The sequence below is a fragment of the Microtus pennsylvanicus genome, chromosome 1, assembly GCF_037038515.1.
Source record: "Microtus pennsylvanicus isolate mMicPen1 chromosome 1, mMicPen1.hap1, whole genome shotgun sequence".
Taxonomy (NCBI): Eukaryota; Metazoa; Chordata; class Mammalia; order Rodentia; family Cricetidae; genus Microtus; species Microtus pennsylvanicus.
This window is the reverse complement of record NC_134579.1, coordinates 219,145,889-219,172,646: the sequence shown is the minus strand read 5'-3', so window position 1 is coordinate 219,172,646 and position 26,758 is coordinate 219,145,889. Positions and strand designations below refer to the sequence as shown.

The following is a 26,758-nucleotide window of genomic DNA, read 5'->3' as shown; positions in this document are numbered from 1 at the left end:
CCCCCGGGTACGCGGACCCCCGACTGAGGGGAGGGGCTGGGGACCAGGCTGCGGGGGTAGGAGGACACCACGTGGCGGGGGCTCCTCTTGGAGGGGAGGAGCTGGGGACCCAGGTGGGGAAGGGGAAGGCGCCGCGGGCTGGGGACCCCCAGCTGACGCGCGGCGGAGGAGGGGAGGGGGCGGGACCGCGGCGGGGCGGGGCGGCGCGGAGCCGCGGCTGACGCGGAGGGCCGGGCCGGGGGCGCAGGGAAGGGGTGGCGGCGAGCTCGCCGGGCGGCCGGGAAGCCGGGAAGCCGGGCGGGGCAGGGGCTGCGGCGGGCCAGCGGGGCTCGGGCCGGGCGCGGCGCGCCGGGCGAGGGCGGCCGGGTGGCGGGCCTTGCGGAGGCCGGCGGACGCGCAGCTGCGGCCGGCTGACGTGAGCGGCGTGCGGGGCTCGGCGGGCGGCGCGCTGGCGGCCATGGCGGTGGCGCTGGCGGGCCGCGGGGCGCGCGGCGGCAGGGGCCGGCCCCCGGGCGGGCGGGCGGAGGGGGCGGGGCCGGGGCGCCGGGCGGCCCGCGCGACGGCGGCGGCAGCGGCGGCAGCGGCGGCGGCCGGAACTAAGCGGCGGCGGCGGCGCCGGCGGCGGCGCGGGGCGCTGGGGCTGATGGCAGCGGCCGGGCCCGGGGCGGCGCTGTCCCCGCGGCGGTGCGACAGCGACCCGGCCTCCCCCGGAGCGCAGTCCCCGAAGGTGAGCGGAACGCGCTGCCCAACGGCGGCGGTGGGCCGGGCCTGGCCGGGCCGGGCCCGGCTGGGGAGCGGAGGGTCGGGGAGCAACAAGTGCGGCGCACGGTGGGCGCTGACCTAGGGGCGGCCGGCGGGGTGAGAAGTTGTCCGGGAATAGCGGGGGCCGGAGAAGACGGGGATTGTGGCGAAGCCGGGGCGCCCGGGCGGCTCGCCCGCCCGCAGCCTGGGACACTCGGAAAAGTTGCGGCCTTCGCGGAGCTCGGTCGGGACGACGCGGGGCGGGACCCGCGCTCGGTGTCCCGAGGTGGCGGACTCAGCCAGCCGCGGTGGCGAGGACCTCTGTCCGGGGCCGGAGCCACGTGCCCCGTCCCTTTCCACTGGGCCCCCGGCTGCTTGTCGGTGCCCCTCTCCGGTAGCCCGGCCCGAGCCTCGGTCGTGCCGCTGAGAGGACCCGTAACGAAAGTAGACCTCGCAGTTCCCACCGTTTGCTTTTAAACTTCTCAGTGTCAACTTCCGTTTTTGTTTATTTCCAAATGAATCGTTGTTTTTAACTAAAGGAAATTGTTGGCATATAAAAAGTGTGCTTAAGATGTTCACACATAAAATAGGTACTCCACTGCTTAAAATGAACTGTCTAAAGTATGAAATACGAATACTATAAAAAGATAAATTTTAAGAAAAAATATTCTTTTCCAACTCTACTTGATTGTTAGTCCTAAGGGGAATAGTCAGTCTGTTTAATTGACTTCAGTGTTCATGACTGAAAAGGAGAATTATTTCTGTGTTCTTCTATTTGGAAAATAATTTTAGTAAGTTCCTAGGTGCTAAGACGAAATGTAAAGACTGACCAGTAATCATAAAGCTACTTACTATATATCAGACAGTTATGTGCTAACCCTTGCTCCTGGTGCCATCCACGTTTTACTTAATTCTGATCCTTGCATCAGCCACTTAACTTTGCAGACTAGGAGAAGCTTGCAGCAAGCATTACCACACAGCTGGTGAAGGGCAGTTTCCAGTAAGACACCTTGGCATGCTGACCTGTGCTGCCTCTTTATTCTCATTCTCTCTCTCTCTCTCTCTCTCTCTCTCTCTCTCTCTCTCTCTCTCTCTCTCTCTCTCTCTCAGGTTTTTATTTAATATATAGTAAGAGTAGCAATGTTAGGAACTACATTACCTTAAGAAAATAGGACTTTAAGCCTCAAGTAATATGTAAATAAATTGTTTTAAAACCATTTGATTACTCATCCCCTTAATGAAATAGCCGAACAAGATATATCATAGATGAGCGTATCACAATGTGCTGAATTTCTACAGTGTAAGAAAGAGAACTCCAGCACAGGTAGGCGGAACCTCGGTAGCTGTACCTGTGATCTTGACGTCTTACAACTTCTCCAGCCGGCTCTGGAGCCCATTCGCCTCCTTTTAGATGGATGGGAGTTAGGAATTAGACTTGGTAGCCCGTGTTCAGTCCTGTGTATCCAGAGTAGTAGTTAGAATATCCTCCTGTGGATCAGTAAGTCGGAGGATGCTGTAGAATTTGTTGATATGTTTTTTTCCCAGCTCAAATAGGAAGGCTTGCTTTCATTTTAGAGGGGTGTACACCGACCCAGTTGGTAAGAAAGTACAAGCAGAATATATTTTAAAAATTGTAGTTGAAATTTTTATTTTGTTTGAATTGAAGGTCAGCTTTTAGTTTTATTCCATTTCTTGCTTACAACAAAGTCTTTGTCTTTTTAATTATTGTAGGAAATTAAGTTTTCTAAAGACACTAATTAGAAATATGCTTTCTCTTGTTGAGTCTTAGGAGAACTGAAAGGATCATTTGTTTTTTAACTCGTTCTTTTATTTTTCTATTAATTATTTTTTAACTTGTTTCAATGTACAGGATGATAATGAAGATAATTCAAATGATGGGACCCATCCATCTAAAAGGAGGCGAATGGGCTCAGGAGACAGCTCCAGAAGTTGTGAGACTTCAAGTCAGGATCTCAGGTACTGCCCTTGCCACCCCCAGGCATCAGGAGCAATTGTTAAAAGTTATATTTATGGGCTACAGAGATGGTTCAGCAGTTAGGGGTGCTTGATCCCCTTTCAGAGGGCTAGAGTTTGTTTACGGGTGTCCACATGGCTGCTCACAGTGGCCTGTGGGCTCCAGAGGATCTGATACCCCATTCTGGCCCGAACAGATGAGTGTGCACATGCGTGCACACACACACATTCTCTCTCTCTCTCTCTCTCTCTCTCTCTCTCTCTCTCTCTCTCTCTCTCTCACACACACACACACACACACACACTCACTCATACACACATACATACACAAAGCAAAAAATAAAAAGCTCCAAACCTTAAGAAAAAAAGTCATGTAACACCAAAGTAGATCTTGTTCCTGAGAACTGTTTAAAAAGTGATGGTAAATTCGTCCATGATGCTCAGCATTGTAACACTGTTCAAGTGCATAGTTCAGTGGTGTTGATTCCGTTCACAACATTGTACGGCTGCACAGTCATCCCTCTCCAAAACTCCAGGGACTCAGAGGGCGCAACCGTCCGTACCTCCTGTTTTTCCCCTCTAGCTTCCTGCTCCCAAGAGTGAGCCAGACGGTACTTGCCCTGTGGTATCTGGCTTATCTTTAGCATAATGTCTTCACGGGTCATCAGTGTTGGAGTTGATGTCAGCATGTCCTTAAGTCTGAACGGTATTCCCTGATGTTTATCACTACATTTTATTTATTCACCGTAGGCTGGGGTAATCAATGCACAGTGGCATTCAGAATCTGTTTTCAACAGCTTGGTGTCTAGCTAGTAGTAGGAAGTTGTTATCATGTGGTAATTTTGTATTTTTGAGGACTCTCCATACATTCCCACAGCAGTTTCTCCATTCTGTATTCCCACCAACAATACACAAAATTTCTGATTTTTTCATAACCTTGCAACATTATTTGTGGTTTTTGCTTGTTTGATGTTATCTATGTTATGGCTAGAATATTTGTTGAATATCTTCTTAGGTTCTTTTTGATTATTTGATTTGTATTTTGGAGAAACATCTGTTTTCTTTCTTTGTTTCCTTTTTCTCCTCCTCCTCCTCCTCCTCCTCTTCTTCTTCTTCTTTTTTTTTTTTTTTCAAGACAGGGTCTTACTAGGTAGCTCTGGCTGTCCTGGAATTCACTACACAGAGGAGGCTGGCCTCAAGGTCAGAGTGCTGAGATTAAAGGCACGCACCATGGCATCCTGTTGCCAAACCTGGTGCTAGGAAACAATAGAAACACTAAATAGTTACAGAAAGGAGCCTTATCTCCTGTCATGTTCACAAGCGAAAAGTAGCTCAGAAGGAATCATTCCTAAATATAAAAACTTCCCAGAAAACCCCGAGTTAGCAAGATATTAGAGATAATGATAAAAACAAAAGATACATAACAGACAAAGCATCAAAATCTAAAAAGGGAAATAGACATTGTCAACTGTAGGGGGAAAAGGGGCATAGGATGCCAGAAAACAAACTTACAAGCCACGTAAAGGGATTAATGTGCAGAATACATAGAGAAGTCCCATAACAGCAAAAAAGAAATGGAAAGCTGTTTTTTTAAATGAATAAATGCAGGAGCTGGAGAGATGGCTCAAAGGTCAAGAGCAATGGCTCCTCTTCCGGAGGACCCGAGTTAATTCCCAGCACCCACATGGTGGCTCACAACCATCTGTAATGAGATATGGTGTCCTCTTCTGGCCTGCAGGCATAAATGGAGAAGACTTTATATAATAAATAAATCTTAAAAACAAGAATAAATGCAATAAAACACTGTTGCACTTCTGCCTCTCATATAGAAGTTGGGGATCTAGATGGAGGCAGTCGCTGTGCCCTTTGAGATTCAGGATCGCAGTTTTATGCAGTGAACTGGAACTTTCAAAAGAGGTCTGGTTTTTGCTTCTGGGTTTGTAGAGCATAAGAAAGGAATTATAGCTTATTGTTCAGCTCACTGAGAAAGAGGTCCTTGGGATTCTGTTTTCTCAGTTGTTTGTGACTTATTCAGCAATAGACAGGGATCAGAAGTTTCTAAGTTGTACCTCATATGCATGAAGTAATTGTGGTGAATATAAAATAAAAAGACTAGGGAGGTGTTGCTGCCGTGCTTTGGTCTCTAGAAGTTAGGGTTTGGCCAGCCTAGAGGTAAGGAGTCTCGTGTCCTTATTGATGTGTGCATGCACACATGTTAGGAGTCTGTGTTCTTATTGATGTGTGCATGCACACGTGTTAGGAGTCTGTGTCCTTATTGATGTGTGCATGCACACATGTTAGGAGTCTGTGTTCTTATTGATGTGTGCATGCACACGTGTTAGGAGTCTTGTGTCCTTATTGATGTGTGCATGCACACATGTTAGGAGTCTGTGTTCTTATTGATGTGTGCATGCACACGTGTTAGGAGTCTTGTGTCCTTATTGATGTGTGCATGCACACGTGTTAGGAGTCTGTGTTCTTATTGATGTGTGCATGCACACGTGTTAGGAGTCTGTGTCCTTATTGATGTGTGCATGCACACACATGTTAGGAGTCTGTGTTCTTATTGATGTGTCTTTATGTGTGCATGCACGTGTGTGTACCTGCAGAGACCAGATGATCACACAGTTCTCCGGGAGTTGGAGTCCTAGGTGGCTGTGAGCTGCCTGACGTGCGACTGGGAACTGGACCTTGTCTTCGGCAAGAGCCGCGAGTGCTCTTAACAACTGCGCCTTCTTTCTAGCCTCAGGTTCTTGGCGTGAATAGAAATTGCCACTTTCAGCGAACTTTTTTATGTGAAGTTTTGTATCATTATTTTTAATAATTTTGTAATTTTCTTGATAAGTGTAGCAGTAATAAAAATAAATTTCAATCCTTCAAATTGTTTTGAAAATAATTTGAATTATAAATATGATTAAAATATAATAAGTGCCACACGTAAGGCATAATATGTGTTTCTGTCTCAGCTTTAGTTACTACCCAGCAGAAAACTTAATAGAGTACAAATGGCCACCTGATGAGACAGGAGAGTACTATATGCTTCAGGAGCAAGTCAGCGAATATCTGGGTGTGACCTCCTTCAAGCGGAAATATCCAGGTACTTCAGGCTTGGTGTGTATGATGGATGACATCTGACTTCTGACAAGACAGGGCATTCATTCCAGTCTTGAGTATGATTTGTTTTATATACCTAAAAAGCAAGTACACTTGCTGAATTTAATTTTCATAGCACTCAGCAGCTCAGACTCTATAGTATGTATTTAGTTCCACCAAGTTAAGGGCAGAATAAGTACTGAGATTAGAGGTGTGTGCCACCATACCTAAATACTTGAGGTTAGTTTTGGAAAAAAAAAATCATTTTATAGCCAAGGTTTTTGATTGTTACTGTTGTGACCTCAAGGCTAGTTAGCTCTAAGCCATACCTGGATTGTAGGGAGACATGTGTGATTAAATGCATACTTGGGATTATTTTAGTTTTAGTTTTCCAATGTTTATTTCTATAATTGTAAGAATTTTTTGGTGTGGTTACCTCAATATTAATGATACTTAGAATATGCAGTAAGAAATGTATTTTTAAATAGTTTTTTAAATTTTTAAAAGTTTTTAGATGTATAGTTTTAGTTTTTAACATTCCTTTTGTTCTGATTTTGGAGATTTAGAGCGACGAGATTTATCTCACAAGGAGAAACTCTACCTGAGAGAATTAAACGTCATTACGGAGACACAGTGTACACTAGGTAATCAGCTGGTGTGTCCTTTGTGCTGGGCATCGACCTAAAGTGTTTGCAAAGTTAACAAAATAGAGTATTTAAATGCTAAGTTGTTGACATGAATACAACTTAGGTTTGTACCTAAGTGTAGACCTTTATCTTTCTGTAGTGCTGGGAATTGAACCCGTAGATCCTTACTTTTTAAAAGACGAATCTTTTGTTAAATTTTCAGTGTTAAATTCATCACAGCAGTGGGCAGAATCTGATGCTGCATGTTGTGAAAGTTACATAGCTTTGTAGACTGCGAGTGTGAATGACTGTATTTCTGATACAGATTTGGAGACTAGGAAATATATATTGAGAAATAATTACTTTATATATCCTTGTATTAGTGAATTATACCATTTTTATACATTATAATTATATCATTATTTCACAATTATTTCTAAGTATATTCTTATAATTTACATAAAATTTAAAAGATACCCAATTTGGTTGAAAAATTGATTTCTTTGTCTTTACAAGGTAACCTTTAGTTTGATTGCTTGACTTTATATAAAGAGTAATTTTTCTCTGGTGATTGTATTTTTTTTTTAAATGTAGGATAGTTTGAAAGAGAAACAGTTTTGAAACAGTACCTGTGTCGACTTGTCCTTAAAAGATTTTCTTTACTTTTTGGGGGGTGTTCTAAAATAGGTTTAACAGCATTGCGCAGTGATGAAGTAATTGATCTAATGATTAAAGAATATCCAGCTAAACATGCTGAATATTCTGTTATTCTACAAGAAAAGGAACGTCAGAGAATTACAGACCATTATAAAGAGTATTCTGTAAGTGATTTGAGGTCACTGACATCTGTTTTAGGGGGTGGGGAAACAATATTTTTATAAAATTATGATTCTAACTGTAATGTTTTTCCTTCAGCAAATGCAACAACAGAATACTCAGAAAGTCGAAGCCAGCAAAGTGCCTGAGTACATTAAGAAAGCTGCCAAGAAAGCAGCTGAATTCAACAGCAACTTAAACCGGGAACGCATGGAAGAGAGAAGAGCGTATTTTGACTTACAGACGCATGTAGGGTGACCCAGTTCAGTCACACCTGGGGCTTTTTGGTTGTTACTGCAGAGTGGTCTTCACTTCTTTATGATTATTATCATTTATTATTATGGTGCTAGCTGAGTTTCTTTTCTCACAGAAGTTAAGACACCATTTTTAATGATGTATTGAGTAATGCTATTTGCCTGCCCTCTTTCCCTCCCTCCTGCCTGAAATCTCTTTGCGTTATGATTGAGAATTTACTGAGCAAGACTAACAGTAGCTATGTATCCTAATTCCTGTGTCCCAAGAGTGGTAGAGCAGCAAACTGTGCTTGTCTCTGGTTTTGATGGGAGCCCTGTGACGTTAGACCAGTATCCCCACAATTCATGAAATGAGCAGTTGAGTTATAGAGAGGTTTCCAACTCTGTGAAAGAGTGTGGTGAGCCGACATAGCACCTTTCCTCAGAGTCTGTGTGCTTGGTGTGTGACAGCCAGAAAGCCCAGCATCCCTGAGGTGGCTGTTAGGTGTCACTTAAATTGCTAGCTCGTCTGTGGGATCGGGACATAGATGTAATGAACACATGGCTCCCAGGTTGGGATCAGTTTTTATGTTTCCCGATGTTAACACAGGTTATCCAAGTGCCTCAAGGAAAGTACAAAGTGCTGCCCACAGAGCGGACAAAAGTCAGTTCTTACCCAGTGGCGCTCATCCCCGGACAGTTCCAGGAGTACTATAAGAGGTATTCAGTACTTCAGTTACATTTGCTTTCAGAGCCTCCTAAATGTGTAGGATTTGTGTCTGCATTTATCTTGGGTTCTGTGTAAAGAACACCATTCTATCTGAAATGGAAGACCTGCTGATGAAGTCTGGAGTGCCCATGGCTCTTCCTGCCCTGACTGGATTTGTCACAGACAAGTACCTAAGTTCCTGTAGCTTCTTGGTACTCAGAGTATGGCATGTAGCCCAGTAGTTTGGTATTATTGGGAAGCTTTTGAAATCAGAGCCTCAGGTAGGTTCAGCTTCAGATTCCTCTCCAGTCCACACTGAAGTGGTGCTCACAAAATGTGGGGCAGAGGGGGATGTGTAATAGACTGGACAGGAATAAGAGGAGAGAGCGGGATGTGTAATAGACTGGACAGGAATAAGAGAGCAGAGCGGGATGTGTAATAGACTGGACAGGAATAAGAGAGCAGAGCGGGATGTGTAATAGACTGGACAGGAATAAGAGGAGAGAGCGGGATGTGTAATAGACTGGACAGGAATAAGAGAGCAGAGCGGGATGTGTAATAGACTGGACAGGAATAAGAGGAGAGAGCGGGATGTGTAATAGACTGGACAGGAATAAGAGAGCAGAGCGGGATGTGTAATAGACTGGACAGGAATAAGAGGGTAGAGCGGGATGTGTAATAGACTGGACAGGAATAAGAGGAGAGAGCGGGATGTGTAATAGACTGGACAGGAATAAGAGAGCAGAGCGGGATGTGTAATAGACTGGACAGGAATAAGAGAGCAGAGCGGGATGTGTAATAGACTGGACAGGAATAAGAGAGCAGAGCGGGATGTGTAATAGACTGGACAGGAATAAGAGAGCAGAGCGGGATGTGTAATAGACTGGACAGGAATAAGAGGAGAGAGCGGGATGTGTAATAGACTGGACAGGAATAAGAGGAGAGAGCGGGATGTGTAATAGACTGGACAGGAATAAGAGGAGAGAGCGGGATGTGTAATAGACTGGACAGGAATAAGAGGGTAGAGCGGGATGTGTAATAGACTGGACAGGAATAAGAGAGCAGAGCGGGATGTGTAATAGACTGGACAGGAATAAGAGGAGAGAGCGGGATGTGTAATAGACTGGACAGGAATAAGAGGAGAGAGCGGGATGTGTAATAGACTGGACAGGAATAAGAGGAGAGAGCGGGATGTGTAATAGACTGGACAGGAATAAGAGGGTAGAGCGGGATGTGTAATAGACTGGACAGGAATAAGAGGGTAGAGCGGGATGTGTAATAGACTGGACAGGAATAAGAGAGCAGAGCGGGATGTGTAATAGACTGGACAGGAATAAGAGGGTAGAGCGGGATGTGTAATAGACTGGACAGGAATAAGAGAGCAGAGCGGGATGTGTAATAGACTGGACAGGAATAAGAGGGTAGAGCGGGATGTGTAATAGACTGGACAGGAATAAGAGAGCAGAGCGGGATGTGTAATAGACTGGACAGGAATAAGAGGGTAGAGCGGGATGTGTAATAGACTGGACAGGAATAAGAGGAGAGAGCGGGATGTGTAATAGACTGGACAGGAATAAGAGAGCAGAGCGGGATGTGTAATAGACTGGACAGGAATAAGAGGAGAGAGCGGGATGTGTAATAGACTGGACAGGAATAAGAGGAGAGAGCGGGATGTGTAATAGACTGGACAGGAATAAGAGAGCAGAGCGGGATGTGTAATAGACTGGACAGGAATAAGAGGAGAGAGCGGGATGTGTAATAGACTGGACAGGAATAAGAGGAGAGAGCGGGATGTGTAATAGACTGGACAGGAATAAGAGAGCAGAGCGGGATGTGTAATAGACTGGACAGGAATAAGAGGAGAGAGCGGGATGTGTAATAGACTGGACAGGAATAAGAGAGCAGAGCGGGATGTGTAATAGACTGGACAGGAATAAGAGGAGAGAGCGGGATGTGTAATAGACTGGACAGGAATAAGAGGAGAGAGCGGGATGTGTAATAGACTGGACAGGAATAAGAGAGCAGAGCGGGATGTGTAATAGACTGGACAGGAATAAGAGGAGAGAGCGGGATGTGTAATAGACTGGACAGGAATAAGAGGAGAGAGCGGGATGTGTAATAGACTGGACAGGAATAAGAGGAGAGAGCGGGTGCAGGCAGGCATGGGCACGCCCTCCTCAAAGACACTCATTTCCTGTTGTTCCAGCAGATGACCTCGGTGTTCTGCAGAGCATGGACTGGACTTGCCGTTCCATAGTCTAAACTGTGCAAAATTTTAACTGAAATTTTTTTCTTTTTAATCTGGAAGTTACTAAAAATCTGGTGGTGTTCTGCCACTCTCTTGGTTCTGTCGTGGTGAAGTAGCTAGCTCTCTTGAGGCCAGGAGGGCTGTGTGGTACCAGACTAGGAGACCTGTAAATGTTGTGCACTTGATGGAACTGAGTGTAAGGATGCAGAGCAGACACGGCCCCGCTCGGGCAGGGTGTGGGAACACGACTGAGAGGTGACGGGGCTGTCCGGGTCACCCCTGCCTGTTGACATGTTAGACATTCATTATTTATTACCTTTTCTTGTTTTGAGGGTAAAGGGAAAGACAGTACATTTAGATAGGATCAGCTGCACGATTGGTTGGGAAAACGTGCAGATTTCTACAATTTACTACTTATCCCCACCTGATGACCAAAATGAAAACATTCTCCCTCTGCATTTTTGACAGGTATTTGTAAGTGAGAAGCTTAAGGTTAATTTCACAGCTTAAAGGGTGGTGTTTTTTTTTTTCTTATTTAACATTAAAGGAAGAATGAAAGCGATCTTTCTAAATTTAGGTACTCACCAGATGAGCTCCGGTATTTGCCATTAAACACAGCCCTGTATGAGCCGCCCCTGGACCCAGAGCTCCCGGCACTAGATAGTGACGGTGATTCAGATGATGGCGAAGATGGTCGAGGGGATGAGAAGCGGAAGAATAAAGGCACCTCGGTAGGACTGTGACCTTGGCAGGTGTCCTTTGATAACTTGTGACTGCGTTCCTGGATGTTAGGTTGGACTCTCTTACCGTACTGTTTTGAACAGGACAAGTGCGTGTATTTCTACGTTTTCACCATGAATGTTTACTGTTTGTTGACATAAGCAGGTTGAGCATTGCTCTTTTAGGCATGTTTTGTATTGAAAACCTTCTATTTTGATCAAGGTAGGCAGTTTTATAGAACATTAATATTCTTATATCCATCTTGCTGCTTATGTAGATTAAAATACTGAACAAAATATTCTGATCTTCTGCCGTAGAGAAATGTGTGTTTCTTGGGCTGGGCCAGCACATTGCTCCTTTTGCTTCCTGAGGCTTCCGTAGGAAAACATTAGCTTACTAAAATGTTGTATTGTGTATTTTGTTTTTCTCCATGCCTTCTTTTGCCCTGAGGCGAGTCGGGGCTATGACTCTGTCCACATGGCAGCCAGCCCAAATATGTGCCAGCATTGAGCATTGTGTTTGTCTATGACAGCTTCTGACACACACTCAATCCTGTGTAGTATGTGAAACAAGGTCTTATCCAAGTCCTGTCCTGGAAAGGAACTGTGGAAGTTAGGAATGACAAACCCAGTTTTATCACACCGTTCTGAGGAATGTAAATTAATCTCATATTTGAGGAAGCATTTTGACAGTATAACCAGATTTTTTTTTCCCACAGATTTTGACCTGGAAATTTGCTAACAATTGATTCTAAGGACTTCATTAGATACGAGCAAAATTTGAAAATAGAGAAAAAAAAGAGTTGATTTTAGTGTTATAGAAATTAGAAATAAATTTTATCTACAGTGGTGATACATTTACACAAAAGAAATGCAGTTCAAAGAATATGAGACAATGCATGTAGTACTTTACCAACAAGACAAAAGCACATTAGCACATGTGTGACTCACATGCGCAGTCTGTATGTGATGCTGTGCACACGGCTGCATCCAGCATGATCACATGTGCGCACACTTTTGTGGATTACTGTCAGGATGAAAACACATTCTGAGGATCTAGGGTATGCGTGAGAGCCTGGGCTTCTGCAGAACCTAAGTGCACGGAGAAGCCAGAGAGGAGACGTCAGCACGTGCTCAGCCATTGCGGGGAATTTATCAGGTGGTTATGGCAGCTTGATTTTTCCCTTCAGTTTTCACATTTATATGTGAATATAAAGTTGGTATAAAACTTTAAATTATAAAATGAATTAAATGAACTGATAATGAGGCCTTATCCTTGGAACAAATAAAATATGTCATACTATTGTAGGTAGGGACATGGCCTTGCATCTTTACAGGATGAACATGGTTATGTATCTGAAGGACTTTGATAGTGACTTCTGTCACTCAGAGGAGAAGTATTTATAAATATAAACACACAGTGCATCCTGTGGCATGAAAAACACTGAAGCTGTGTAATGTAGTAGTGAAGTCAGTAAGTCCATTTGTGTAATACAGTAGTGAAGTCAGTAAGTCCATTTGTGTATAATACAGTAGTGAAGTCAGTAAGTCCATTTGTGTAATACAGTAGTGAAGTCAGTAAGTCCATTTGTGTAATACAGTAGTGAAGTCAGTAAGTCCATTTGTGTAATACAGTAGTGAAGTCAGTAAGTCCATTTGTGTAATACAGTAGTGAAGTCAGTAAGTCCATTTGTGTATAATATAGTAGTGAAGTCAGTAAGTCCATTTGTGTATAATACAGTAGTGAAGTCAGTAAGTCCATTTGTGTAATACAGTAGTGAAGTCAGTAAGTCCATTTGTGTATAATACAGTAGTGAAGTCAGTAAGTCCATTTGTGTATAATACAGTAGTGAAGTCAGTAAGTCCATTTGTGTATAATACAGTAGTGAAGTCAGTAAGTCCATTTGTGTATAATATAGTAGTGAAGTCAGTAAGTCCATTTGTGTAATACAGTAGTGAAGTCAGTAAGTCCATTTGTGTAAAATACAGTAGTGAAGTCAGTAAGTCCATTTGTGTATAATATAGTAGTGAAGTCAGTAAGTCCATTTGTGTAATACAGTAGTGAAGTCAGTAAGTCCATTTGTGTAATACAGTAGTGAAGTCAGTAAGTCCATTTGTGTATAATACAGTAGTGAAGTCAGTAAGTCCATTTGTGTATAATATAGTAGTGAAGTCAGTAAGTCCATTTGTGTATAATATAGTAGTGAAGTCAGTAAGTCCATTTGTGTAATACAGTAGTGAAGTCAGTAAGTCCATTTGTGTATAATATAGTAGTGAAGTCAGTAAGTCCATTTGTGTATAATACAGTAGTGAATTCAGTAAGTCCATTTGTGTATAATATAGTAGTGAAGTCAGTAAGTCCATTTGTGTATAATATAGTAGTGAAGTCAGTAAGTCCATTTGTGTAATACAGTAGTGAAGTCAGTAAGTCCATTTGTGTATAATACAGTAGTGAAGTCAGTAAGTCCATTTGTGTATAATACAGTAGTGAAGTCAGTAAGTCCATTTGTGTAATACAGTAGTGAAGTCAGTAAGTCCATTTGTGTAATACAGTAGTGAAGTCAGTAAGTCCATTTGTGTATAATACAGTAGTGAAGTCAGTAAGTCCATTTGTGTAATACAGTAGTGAAGTCAGTAAGTCCATTTGTGTATAATATAGTAGTGAAGTCAGTAAGTCCATTTGTGTAATACAGTAGTGAAGTCAGTAAGTCCATTTGTGTATAATACAGTAGTGAAGTCAGTAAGTCCATTTGTGTAATACAGTAGTGAAGTCAGTAAGTCCATTTGTGTATAATATAGTAGTGAAGTCAGTAAGTCCATTTGTGTAATACAGTAGTGAGGTCAGTAAGTCCATTTGTGTATAATATAGTAGTGAAGTCAGTAAGTCCATTTGTGTAATACAGTAGTGAAGTCAGTAAGTCCATTTGTGTATAATACAGTAGTGAAGTCAGTAAGTCCATTTGTGTGTAATATAGTAGTGAAGTCAGTAAGTCCATTTGTGTATAATATAGTAGTGAAGTCAGTAAGTCCATTTGTGTATAATACAGTAGTGAAGTCAGTAAGTCCATTTGTGTATAATACAGTAGTGAAGTCAGTAAGTCCATTTGTGTATAATATAGTAGTGAAGTCAGTAAGTCCATTTGTGTATAATACAGTAGTGAAGTCAGTAAGTCCATTTGTGTATAATATAGTAGTGAAGTCAGTAAGTCCATTTGTGTATAATATAGTAGTGAAGTCAGTAAGTCCATTTGTGTATAATATAGTAGTGAAGTCAGTAAGTCCATTTGTGTATAATATAGTAGTGAAGTCAGTAAGTCCATTTGTGTAATACAGTAGTGAAGTCAGTAAGTCCATTTGTGCTGACTTAAATCAGAAAACAGAGTTGACCAGGATATTTGCTAATAGAAATAACGTGGCCTTTAAAAAACTCTATTAGAAATAAATTTCTTAGAACCATCTTTATAATTTTCATTGGATAAAACTTTTTAAAACTTCAATGTTTTCTTAAACAATTGAGACTTGGTGGGTGGTGGTGGCCCACACCTCTAATCCCATCCGGCACAGGAGGCGAGACAGGCGAGTTCGAGGCCAGCCTGGTCTACAGAGTGAGTACCAGGACAGCCAGAACTACACAGTGAAACCCTGTTTTGAAACAAACAAAACAAAAACCTGAGACTCAAGTTGGTCTTAATTCCAAGGAACCTTTGTTTTTACTTGTTTTGCTACAGGACAGCTCCTCAGGCAATGTGTCTGAAGGGGACAGCCCCCCTGACAGCCAGGAGGACGCCTTCCAGGGAAGACAGAAATCAAAAGACAAAGTGGCCACTCCAAGAAAAGATGGCTCCAAACGCTCTGTACTGTCCAAGTCAGTTCCTGGGTACAAGGTAGAAGAAAAAAGCCCCTGACTCAGCCTCTTCCGTTAGCTCTGAGCTGAGGAGCTGAGCTCGTTGAGCTCGCTCCGTCCCTGTGCTGCGCACCTGCCCACTGCTTTCCTTCCCTGGTGGCTTTCTTGTCACTTTCGGCCATGGTATGGCTTCTGTTTCCTGCATATAAACAAATTATGGGTCTTCATCCCTTTTAGTAATAGCCAGGCGGATATGAGTTTTTAAAGCATTGTTTCAAGGCAGAACCTGATTTTTTTTTTTTTTTTTGAGGACAGGGCATAATTGTCTAGAATGTTAGCTATCTGAGCAGGTGGTAAAGCTAAGCTTGGTGAGCTGTGAAGTAGGAGTGGGGCTCATCAGGTGGTGTTTCTGTAGTGCCTTCACTGAGAAGATCTGGGGTTTCTCTAAGGACTGTTGGTCCAGTTGCCAAATCTGCCAAGTTTGGGATAGACAACCATGAAGCCTGTTGCTTACATCATGCTTTTGTGGAACCTCTGGCAGATAGTGGGGTACCATGGTCGACAAGGATCTGATTATTCTGAGTAAGGTCCTGGAGGACCAGAAGCTCTGGTGTTTTTAGTGTTTTTGTCTACCTCTCCTTCAGAAGGTTGGGTGAGGGGAGCAGCTCTAGTGGTGCAGAGGGTGTGAGCGTAGGAGGAATGGACTTAGTGGTCAGCTGTATGACGTGGATGGCGCTGCCCAGCTTACAGTTCTGGTCCTGGTGTGCTGGACTGTACGTGTTAGCATTGGAACCATAGCACGTGGCACAGAAAACAAGCAGAAGTGAGCTGTGAGCCATTTTCCTCAGCCTCACTGGAACACTTGCTGAGTGTACATCATTAATATAATGTTCCATGAGCTATTAGAAATGCCACATGCTTTTGTGTATGGCCAGCAGATTGTATTTTTTTTATACATGTATAGCTTATCTATGCTTTGTAAACTAAAGATTTCAGTTACTGCTTAATAATTGAAACCAAACAAACTCCAAAGATGACATTTTAGAAACAGCCTGCAGGGGCCAGTATGTGTCACTGTCTTAGAGCTCCCAGGGCTGAGGAAGCTGTTTGATCATGCATTATAAAATAGAAAATATTGACATAGACATATAATACAGGCTACCAATGAAGAACTATCCATATCATTACTGATCTAGTGAATGGATCATATAGATTAATCTTAGTTAATAGTACTCAAGGGAGCTGCATATGCAAAGTAAACATTTTATAATCTGTAAACATTTTTAGTAACTAAAAATGTTTCAGGTATTTCAAAGATAGGAACAGTCAATATATAGATATTATATATTAATGTGAACATGATTATTAAAAGTTAACCTCTCTATGAAAAGTATTAATGAGCCAAGATGTGCCTAAATTAGGGTACTTCAAGCTGACACTCAGACATAGATACACACAAACACACATGATCATGTATGTGATTTACTAAGAGGACTAGTGCTTGCCCTTAACTTGTAGGACAGTATTACTTAGGTTACATTAACCTGAAATTAAAGTATAATTGTTAGGCTTCCGGCCTACACACACATAATTAAAATCTATACTATGTTAGTGCTACCATCAAAGTTTCAACTTATTTTGCTATTTTCAACAAGAGAAGTAAGTATACATGAGCCTTTTATTTGAGATGCCGAGGGCTGTCGGGTGAAGAAAACTAAAAGGTTGTTGCAGTTGTTTGAAAGAGATCAGAGGGTCTCATAAGAGGCAGAGGGTCTCCCCCATGGTCTTCAAGGGACTTTGCACCTTCCCTCTCCCCCTCAGTGCTGTCTTTAGACTGTCTGTGAGGCCCTGGACGCAGGATCTCTGACGTGTTAGAGCCTGGGTGCTGACCTGTAGCATCACCGTAGACAACCCTGCAGTGCTGTCCTCTCCCTGTCACCTTCTTTCTTCATCCTTCTTCCCTGCTCCCATTCTGTCTTTTCCCATATTTTTCTTTTCAACAAGATGAAGATTATTGGGTAAGAAATTTTTTTTTAAATGGTTTAACAAAACATGTATAATTTTAAAGGTAAACCTTGAATTTTCTTAGTGTCTCTCTTGTTGTAGGCATTACATGTATTTTAGTGACTGTAGTACTTGAATTGCTCTAGAATGTGAATAACTAGATTTGTGTTTTATTCTTTTTGAGTTGCTTTGTAAAGAGTCTCCTATGAGGAATTCTCTTTTCACAATTGAATATTGTGTAGTTTCTTCCCTGACTTTAGTGAAAGAAATGAGAGTACTTACTACGCCAGTGTCTAACTGAACTCAGTATCCAGTAAGTTTATCTTTTCCATTTAGTGCAGGTTGTTGAAAGTTCTGCTGCACAGTATGGCAGTTAAGATGCAGCGTTAGAACTGAACTTCCTGGACGCAGTGAAACCATGTACTTAGGATGAAGCAAGAACAGCAGAGTAACTAGCTGCTGCCAGTTCTGGGAGAGCAGGGTATAGAATACACAGAGGAGATGGAGCGTAGTCACTGGGGACATTTTATATGTGTGTTTAACTTCATGATATTTATTATTTTGTAGAGACATTTGTGATTGTTTAGACATTGTTTTATCATATTTATGTATAAGGTTGACTTTTTAAAAAATAAATAACCCAAAAATTGTTTTTGAATGCCTCTGTCATCTTTTGCCAAGAAAATATTAAAAGTAAAAACAAATTATTTAGGTCTGACAAGATATACAAGTGGCAATGAAGCATTTACAGTGATGCTGCTTTGTGAAAGTTTGAGTTTAGATGTCTGTGGTACAGTAATTTAGAAAAGAAACAGTGTATTTGACTGCTAGACTATTACCCTGTTATCATCCTTGTCCCTCCCCTTTTTACCATTTACTGATGCGCACCTGTATGTAGTCCATGTGAGTACCACGTGGAGGTCAGGCTTGTGATGCTCAGAGAGCCCTTCTTTGCCTACGCCCTTCCTTTCCCTGCCATTTTAGGTTTAGGGAACCCCTTATTCTTTATCCTACATATGTTTAAAGTCCTAATAATGTGTATGTCTTTAATCTGAAAGATAATACTCAAAATATGCTCTGTCTATTTCCTTGACCCTAACTTTCCTTGTCTGGAAGCACTTTTTGTGCCTGACGTGTCACAGGGAAGCGAATGCTGCTCTCCTAACTTTTTAGACATGGAACAGGATTTGCATACAACTCAGATTTCTAAAGACATTTATGTACAACAGTGGATGAATGAGAAATCTTTCAATTAAAATGTTAAAATATTGGTTTTTTTAACTTAGATTTTTTTAGGTTCAGCTTGTATCTCTGGAAAAATATCAGACTTTGAAATAAAGTGAATATATAAGTTGCTTAAAACTTAGGCTTAGCTTTTATGTGTGGTCATTTGGCACGTGGATTTTCTTTACCACTTATTAGTGGCATTTGATATCCTATTTCATTTTTCCTTTCCTGGTCTTTATATAGCTGATGCTTTGTGTGCAGGGAGCACAGAGCTACATCCAGGCAGCACAGTTTAATGCTATGTTATGGGGTGCAGCCTAGGTTTCCATAGGTAGGGGGTTTTATGTTTTATTTCCAGTTATAAGGTTCTCATTATCAAATTACCAAAAGTAAAGGTAAAAACAGAATCCCTTTTGAACCATAGTGAGTTCTTCTGGCATGAATTTATAGCCCTCTTCTACCCTTCCAGCCAAAGGTCATTCCAAATGCTCTATGTGGAATTTGTCTGAAGGGTAAGGAGTCCAACAAGAAAGGAAAGGCTGAATCACTTATACACTGCTCCCAGTGTGATAACAGTGGTAAGTAGAGATGTCTCCTTAAGATTCTAACCTCCCCCTGCGTGTCGCCTCAGAAACTAGGGTTCATAGTTGTCAGCCAGGCATCCACCAAAGAACCAACAAATGGACCCATGTGTCTTGTGCCTTGATTTTGATGTTTATGGTGATAGTAATCATGACAGCCAATCTTGGGAACTAATATTTTATATGCATTAAGTTAAAAGTTTTATTGTGAAATGCTATTAATGTTGGTTTTGATTTAGGCCACCCTTCTTGCTTGGATATGACCATGGAGCTTGTTTCTATGATTAAGACCTACCCATGGCAGTGTATGGAATGTAAGACATGCATTATATGTGGACAGCCCCACCACGAAGAAGAAATGATGTTCTGTGATGTGTGTGACAGAGGTTATCATACTTTTTGTGTGGGCCTTGGTGCTATTCCATCAGGTAAAGATGTGTGTTGAAGATCTCCCAGCACTTTTTTTAAGGCTGCATAAGTGTTCCAATTATGATCAGGTTGTTATTGTCCATATCACAGCTACCTGACTTCCATCCTTAGTGCAACCAAAGAAGAAATGAAATAGTGCTTAGGTTATGTCTGCAAGTATTGTCTGGGGATAGAACGAGCTGGTGTTTTCTACTAAAATTGCTAAAGTAACACCCAGTTTGTTCCAATGCTTTGATTTTTATTTTTAAAGGTCATCTATTTAGAAACTTAACAAAGTGGCTGTTAAGCCTTTATAGACTAATACATCTTTCTATAAAGGAGGCAGCATGACAATTCCAGATAATTTTAGGATGGACACAGAATCAAATAGTAAATCACAGTAATTCTATTGAAATATTATACAGGTAATTGTGCAATTTTAAGAACTTAGTTGCATAGTTAACACTGTATAGTACTTTGTAAGTTTCCTGGAATTCCATCACTTAAGGTTCTGTAGTAATTCAGCTCAAGTGTGTGGTAGAGGTGCTGGCTTTAAAGTGCCATGGAGAGAACCATGAGAATAGTGAGGAGAGGTCCCAGAAGGCAGACTCATCGGCAGGCTCTCCATTAGGACATGTGCTGCTGAGGTTTTAGAGCATGATGGTATCTGAATTTTAGGAAGGATTATAATGTATCTTTTTAAAGGTACAAATGATTGTTTTGTGCCCTCCGTGCACTGAATCCTACCCTGCATTGGTTACACTGATTAGGGCTGTTTTTGTTTTCTTCCTTGTTTAAGGAGCTCAGCACTCCCTCCCCCACTGAAAAGTCCCAGAGTTATCACTATGGATAGATAGCTCAGGAATGAGTTTAGGTGGTTTGTACTCAGTCCTATAAAAATAAAATTCCACTCCGTATTAACTAACAATTTTTCTCCTAGGTCGCTGGATTTGTGACTGTTGTCAGCGAGCTCCCCCAACACCCAGGAAAGTGGGCAGAAGGGGAAAAAACAGCAAAGAGGGCTAAAAATAGGTTTTTGACCCTCATGTTTGGGATATTTGGTGCAAATTTATTTACACTTTCATTTTTATGCCAATAAAGAACTTTTTTTGAAATTAACTATGACCTTAAACATCTTCAAGTTGATTTATTTCATCATTAGCAACTCCTACCCTTGAAAGAAAGTCAAGAGAAATGGCTCATTTCCCCAGATTTTAATCTCTTTTGTGCTGTCTTTTTCCGGAGATCAGAAGAAAAATGTATCAACTTAATTTAAAATACTTCTTGAGTCAAAGTTACCGTCTGCTATGACTGTCCTGGCCTGCGTAGGCAGTATCAAGGTTATTCCTGTCAGCCCAAGACCTGGTCCAACTGGATCCGGGACGGTCATCAGCTGGCACAGCAACAGTCTGCAGAGGCCTTGAGTATCAGGTACCCTGTCCCTCCTGTGCACAGAGGCTGTCATCGCATTCCCGACCTGGCTTTAGGACCTCATTAAAGCTCCAAGTGCTGGACTTCATTTAGAATGTCTATAGAATAAATTCTACAGCCTTTTAATTTCATCTGCACTAGCACAAAAGTTTAATCTGATTTATACAGCCTGTTACTGAAGGGATCATTTTACTCACCTGACTAATCAAAATGTATTTAAACATTTTATTGAGCAGACTCCTTTTGTAGAAATTTTAATCTATAAAATTTGTGCTTGCTGCTTTTCCTGCTTGGGGAGTAAACTGAGGTAACAAAACTGTATGGCTTTATTTTTCCATCCTAGTCTAGAAAAAGTAACCAGAATTTCACCAGGTCAAGTAACAAGGTCCGCGGCAAACCAGTCGATCCGTGCAAATAAAGGTTTAGAAGAGAATTTCCAGCACCAATTTCAAAATGCTAATCAATATCGTCCAGAGGACCGATTCCTCCTCTTGGGCTGCCTCCTCTGGAGCATAAGCTTGGTTCTGACTGGCTCCTGTGGGGTCAGCAGAATAGGCAGCCTCTCCAAATGGGTACTGATCCACAGTTCTGTCAGAGTACACCCTCATCTCAAAGTCGCTTTCATGGTGTGAGGGGTGTCCATAAATTCCTATCCCCACCGGGCGCTGGAAGTGCGCCGGTATAGAGACCACATCCTGGCCGCAAGTGACCGACTGCAGCTCATAGTCGTCAAAGCTTGGGTGTAGAGTGGTGTCGGACACGTACAGGTCCGCATCCCCTCTAAGGCTCTGCATCCTGAGAATAATTTTACCCTCGTGGTTCAACCGCAAGTAGCTGTAATTCCCGGCTCCTATCTGGCCTTGGACCACGTGCAGAAGGAGCCACTCCTCCGGGACGTCGTCCTCTTCCAAGCATTTTACCAGGGTCACCACCTGGGACGCCAGGATCATCAACAGGGCGCACCTCCAGGGAGTAGCCATCGCCGAGACACTCAACTCGGGGACTCCCTCATCTGCAGCCGCTGTGGTGGGAAGGCGCGGGTAACAGGCTTGACCGGGGGTGCTCGTCCAGGCGACCAAGATGCGTGCAGCTGGGTCCCGGGCACCGAGAGTGGGGAAGGGGGTGGAGAGAAGGGGTAAAGAGTAGGGAACGGCAGAAAGGGGAGGAGGAGGCGGGGTGGGAAGAGAGTGGCGGTAGGACAGGGCCCTGGGGGCACAGGTGTCTGGAGAGGAGCGGGGTTGCTGACCCCGGACTCACCGCCACACCCCGCAGGCCACGCAGCACCCGCAGCATCCGGCCTCAACCTGGAACTCGCCCCAGCAGGCGGAAGAGAAGCCGTGCCCGGAAGTGTGGTACGCCGGAAGCGAGAACTTTCGGGAACGGACTCAGGCCTACGGACCGGAAGTGAGTCAATGCCGCGCTCTCGCGAGAGTAGAGAGGAGGCGTGTAGGGTCAAGGGTTCGCTTTCTCGTAACCATAGTGATGCGAAGACGCTAGCGGCCAGTTCGGGAGACGGCGGGGGAGGCGGCCAGAGGCCGCGGCGTGGCGTTGGCGCGTGTGTCCGCGACGTCTTCCGGCGACAGGCTCCTGAGAGGGGACGGCCAGAGAGCCCACTCCGGTACGACGGAGGACGGAGACGCGCGCGGGCGGGCGGGCGTCCCTGATGGCGCCGCCCAGCTTCCTCTCCCACGGGCCGCACGTGGGGGCGGGGATGGGGCGGGAACGCGCGGCCAGCCCGGACTGCGCACGCGCCAAGCCGTCGGCCTATCTGCGCAGCCGCCACAGGGCGCTCGCTGAGCCCGGGATCCTGCAAGCCCTCGGGAGTGCAGGCAGCACCGGGAGAGATACTTTTGGATTTGTCTTAAACCATGGCAGAAGGAAAAATTTGTATTTCCGCGTGAGAACTATTAGTAAGAGTGATTTTTTTCTGAGTCCGCTCCAGTTTATATAACAGCACACTGTAGACTTTGTGTGTTTGTTTATTATGTATACATTGTTCTGTCACAACAGAAGAGGGCGCCAGACTTCATCACGGATGGTTGTGAGCCACCATGTTTGCTGGGAATTGATCTCAGGACCTCTGGTAGAGCAGCCAGTGCTCTCGACCTCTGAGCCATCTCTTCAGCCCCACACCAGAGACTTAACCGAGTGTCAGAAACAATTGCTTGTTATCCCCCACTCCTTCTTCAGATCATATTTACTGTTTGGAGAGTCTCCCTAGTTTATAAATGTTTGGCTTCAGTACTGGAAAGTCAAGTAGTTCTTGGGACGCGTTTACAAGTGCACCAAAGCTGCTCCAGGAGGCGCCACCTCACCACCAGATCGCCTATGGCCCCCGCTGAGCCTTAAGACCATCACCTTGGACGAGAGGGTTCCACATAGAAATTTTGTAGGGGGGACATATTCAAACAAGAACATTATGTAATATTCTATGGTGGCACGAAAGTTCAAAATTAGGCTTGAAAATGGTACTTTATATCGCAGGCCAACAAAAGCAGGGTACTAGTTATTTTTTAGATTAAGAAAACAAAACACTCTTAAGTATAAAGATAGGAACTTCGGGCACATTTAATAATTTATAGAAGAACTGAAGCCTTAGTAATATCCAGGTGTCATTTTGATGCATTTTTGTACCTCTGTTAACTGTAGTTAATAGATACAGTGTCGTCCTCAAGGTCTAGGTCTGTCGAGAACCTGTGTTGGAAACCGACTCTCTTTCTAGCTAATGCAGAGATTTTCGTCTTTCGCTGTGAGGAAAGCTTCTGGTGTTTGATGATGCTGCCTTTTTCTCTGGGAACCCATTTGCTGTTGAATTGCCCCATTATATTTTCCAAACCCAAGAATGAAGTGACCTGATTCTACCACTGTAGCTACTGAGAAACATTTTTAATATTATATAATCAGAAGGAAACAATTTTTTTTCAAGGAGTATGCAGATAGAATGAACCAGTTTCAACAGTGATGGTCCTTGGGCAATAGAGGATCATCACATGTTTTTATTTCTGTGTTATGTACAGCTCCTAGTCTATCTGAGATGACTATTCTTGTTTACTGATTTAGCCTTAAAGCCAAGTTGTCTCTATCTGTCTCTCATCATTACATTTCTTGAATTGCTTCCCAGCTCTTACATACACTGTAATCTTACTAGAAAAATAAATGTAGTCTTTCTTAGCCTTCTTTGTCTGATGTGCCCCAACACCCCCTCCCCCAGACTTTCCATTCACCCACTCTCATGTAGGTGAGGCTTTCAAGGGTCAAGCTTACAAAGTGAAATGTGTTACTCATGCTTACATGTTTGTCCCTGCCGCTCTGGCTAGCACACAGCCATGCGGTTGTACCTGACTACAGGGGAACTGAGTAGTGATGGTTTATTTTGTGCCGAGAGCAGTGGTTCTCAAACTTTGTAACACTGTGACCCTTTAGTACAGTGCCTCATGTTGCTACTTCATAGCTGTAATTTTGCTGCTGCTATAAATCATAATGTAAATATCTGATATGCAGGGTATCTGATATGCCTTCCCCCAAACCACAGTAGTTTGGTGAAAAATAAGCAGTTTCCTGTCTCCTAACAAACATCTCTTTCTCTGTGGATCTCAATCAGAAGACATTCGCTGCCTCGCAGGGGGACCTAGCATGGAGGGCATAGCCACCCTCCTCACACATTCTCCTGATGGGGCCTGACGGAGGCTTCTCCGGCCCAGAGACCTCGGAGCCTCAGTGTGGCCAGGTTACTGTAATGGAGACTTCAGAAGCTGCTCATGCCCGCTCTAAGGTCCTGCTGGTTGGAGTTGGGAATATTTCTCTGATTTCACCCCGATTCTGCTCTTTTTTTTTTAAAGGTCCTTTGTTCTACCCTGTGTTTCCACTATGGCCACACGTGACATGGCTACTGAGGATATGTACAGTGATGGCCCATCCCTGTGGGAGGTGCACCGGATGGAGTGTGTGTGTGTTTTCTGTGGTTTTTCCACACGTGACATGGCTACTGAGGATATTAGAGTGATGGCCCATCCCTGTGGGAGGTGCACTGCGTGGAGTGTGTGTGTGTGTTTTCTGTGGTTTTTCCAAGACAGGGTTAATCCCTGTAGCCCCAGCTGTCCGGAACTCTTGACCAGACTCGCCTTGAACTCAGACCCTCCCAGGTGTTGGGAATAAAGGTGTGGCCACCACTGCCACACAACTATTGATTTCTTTCTTGACCTCATGGATCCCTGGAACACAGTAGACTCTCACCACTGGGAGCCCCCTTTGCTCCAGGTGCAGACGCCTCTAATGTTATCCTCAGTCTTCTTAAGCATGAATTCTAGTTGTTCTTTTTTTTTGTTTTTTTTTTTAAGACAGGGTTTCTCTGTGGTTTTGGAGCCTGTCCTGGAACTAGCTCTTGTAGACCAGGCTGGTCTCGAACTCACAGAGATCTGCCTGCCTCTGCGTCCCGAGTGCTGGGATTAAAGGCGTGTGCCACCACCGCCCTGCTTCTAGTTGTTCTTAATAGTTAAATCCCAGAGTCAGATATCAGGGGTGTGTTGATAGAAGTTTCTGTCCCATCAGGTCCCACATTAATAATAAACTGATTGTCCTATTAGCTCAGGCTTCTTATTAACTCTTAGAGCTTATATTAGCCCATAATTCTTGTCTCTGTTAGCCATGCGGTTTGGTACCTTTCTCAGTGAGGTAGTCACATCTTGCTTCCTCTGTGTCTGGGTGACTACTGTAGACTGAAACTTTCCTCTTCCCATAATTCTTGTTGCTTCGCCTCTACTTCCTGCCTGGTCACCGTCACTCCACTTATACCTACCTGGCTACTGGCCAATCAGATTTTATTAAATATAATACAAGTGACAGGATAAAAGACTATTGTCCCATGGCACTTCCCCCCTTTTTAAGCAAGAACTCTGAATCGAAACTCCCTTGTTTAGCATTCTTCCTGACCATTATCCATAACAACTTGGAACCAACATTCTAAACAAAGAAAAATATCCATAGTCCATTTTTTGGGAATGTGGACAAAGTTTTCCAGGCTACTTCCTGCTCATTGGAGGTGCTGATAATCTTATGTAGACCTAAAGAAAATTTAGAATTCTGATCGAGTCCTGACTGGAGTATCCTATGAGGCTTGATCATCTCAGGCAACAGTCTTTGAACTGTTCTGGATGTAGAACTTAGACATCTGGGCCATCTGTTCCTATCGGAGATTTCTCAGGGTTCTTCCTTTACCAGACCTGATTTTTCTTAGCCCAGAATGAATCCACAGCCTCTCATTTCCTGTGGAAACAAAAGCAAAACCCTTTCTCCAAAGTAACATACCTTTTGACATAAATTTTAAAGTTGAAACTTAATCCAGCAGCATTTATAATCAAATGTCTTTTAGCAGCTTTTACTCCTTCCTCAGTCATCAAACAATTCAGAGACAACACAATAACATACAGTGTCCAGACTCTCTGTGTATTTTTCATCCTTATCTGGCTTTATTTTAAACTCTATTTCTTTTATTTTTATTTTTTGGCTTTTTGAGACAGGGCTTCTCTGTGTATCTTTGGCTGTCCTGGAATTCACTCTGTAGACCAGACTGTCCTTGAACTTACAGAGATTCTCCTGCCTCTGCCTCCCAAGTGTTGGGATTAAAGGTGTGTGCCACCACACCAAACTACTTTCTTTTTTCTTTTAAGGAATTTATCCCTTTCCCCACCTAAGCCCTCATATATTTTTAAATATACAGTAAACCGTTTAGAGGTTTTCTTCATCTTTGAATATATCTTTACTGTATATCTCTCTTTTTTGACCACATGAGTCTTTAGTTTTCTAAGCAATATGGCTAGGATTAAAGTCATGGCTTTCATAGCTGGATTCAGCTTATTTCTTAGCTATTTTTCTGAGGGTCTAGCCTCATGGCTGAGGTACTGCCAGAGACATGTTTATTGCCACAGCTCTATGGTGTTTCAAGGTCCCTGCCATCACCAAAAAGTATACAGTCAGCTTTTCATCAACATCATTTAAGCATTTTGTGGCAGGATCTCTTGAAAGAGATGCAAGGTTTTATAGTTAAAGCTGAGTCAGAAAGCCTCTCTTAAATGAGAGTGCTTGCCTCTAGCAAACAGAGCTCACCC

General features: G+C 43.3%; 3 protein-coding genes across 5 annotated transcripts in view; 2 read left to right on the top strand and 1 right to left on the bottom strand.

The window, feature by feature from the left end:
- The first annotated feature begins 352 nt into the window (after positions 1–352).
- On the top strand, positions 353–20,342 carry Phf10 (PHD finger protein 10). Of its 2 annotated transcripts, none has more exons than XM_075951484.1 (12): positions 353–727; positions 2,612–2,718; positions 5,682–5,812; positions 6,375–6,452; positions 7,122–7,255; positions 7,350–7,499; positions 8,094–8,203; positions 11,018–11,171; positions 14,888–15,043; positions 18,704–18,812; positions 19,055–19,243; positions 20,164–20,342. In XM_075951484.1, the coding sequence occupies exons 1-12, from the start codon at positions 458–460 to the stop codon at positions 20,247–20,249; spliced, it is 1,674 nt and encodes a 557-aa protein (XP_075807599.1). In that variant the 5' UTR covers positions 353–457; the 3' UTR covers positions 20,250–20,342. The 2 variants fall into 2 exon arrangements, with proteins under 2 accessions (XP_075807599.1, XP_075807588.1); XM_075951473.1 differs by having other exon boundaries at positions 512–727; positions 6,369–6,452.
- An 80-nt stretch (positions 20,343–20,422) lies between these two features.
- C1H6orf120 (chromosome 1 C6orf120 homolog) lies at positions 20,423–22,034 on the bottom strand. Of its 2 annotated transcripts, none has more exons than XM_075951510.1 (2): positions 21,912–22,034; positions 20,423–21,744 (listed from the first exon to the last, which is right to left on the bottom strand). In XM_075951510.1, exon 2 carries the CDS (start codon positions 21,632–21,634, stop codon positions 21,077–21,079), a length of 558 nt encoding a protein of 185 aa, XP_075807625.1. In that variant the 5' UTR covers positions 21,635–21,744; positions 21,912–22,034; the 3' UTR covers positions 20,423–21,076. The 2 variants fall into 2 exon arrangements, with proteins under 2 accessions (XP_075807625.1, XP_075807615.1); XM_075951500.1 differs by having other exon boundaries at positions 20,423–21,675; positions 21,912–21,999.
- A 22-nt stretch (positions 22,035–22,056) lies between these two features.
- The window catches only part of Wdr27 (WD repeat domain 27), a 113,020-nt gene continuing 108,318 nt past the window's right edge, over positions 22,057–26,758 (top strand). The window contains exon 1 of the mRNA XM_075951460.1: positions 22,057–22,272. Coding sequence (XP_075807575.1) covers positions 22,067–22,272 — 206 coding nt within the window. The 5' untranslated portion in view covers positions 22,057–22,066. The remainder of the gene's footprint in view (positions 22,273–26,758) is intronic.

Coding starts and splice junctions, on each gene's coding strand:
- C1H6orf120 (XM_075951510.1), bottom strand. CDS start 21,634: ATGGCTACTCCCTGGAGGTGCGCCCTGTTGATGATCCTGGCGTCCCAG.
- Phf10 (XM_075951484.1), top strand. CDS start 458: ATGGCGGTGGCGCTGGCGGGCCGCGGGGCGCGCGGCGGCAGGGGCCGG. Junction 2,719..5,681: donor ACTTCAAGTCAGGATCTCAG/GTACTGCCCTTG, acceptor TTTCTGTCTCAG/CTTTAGTTACTACCCAGCAG. Junction 18,813..19,054: donor CTCCCAGTGTGATAACAGTG/GTAAGTAGAGAT, acceptor GTTTTGATTTAG/GCCACCCTTCTTGCTTGGAT.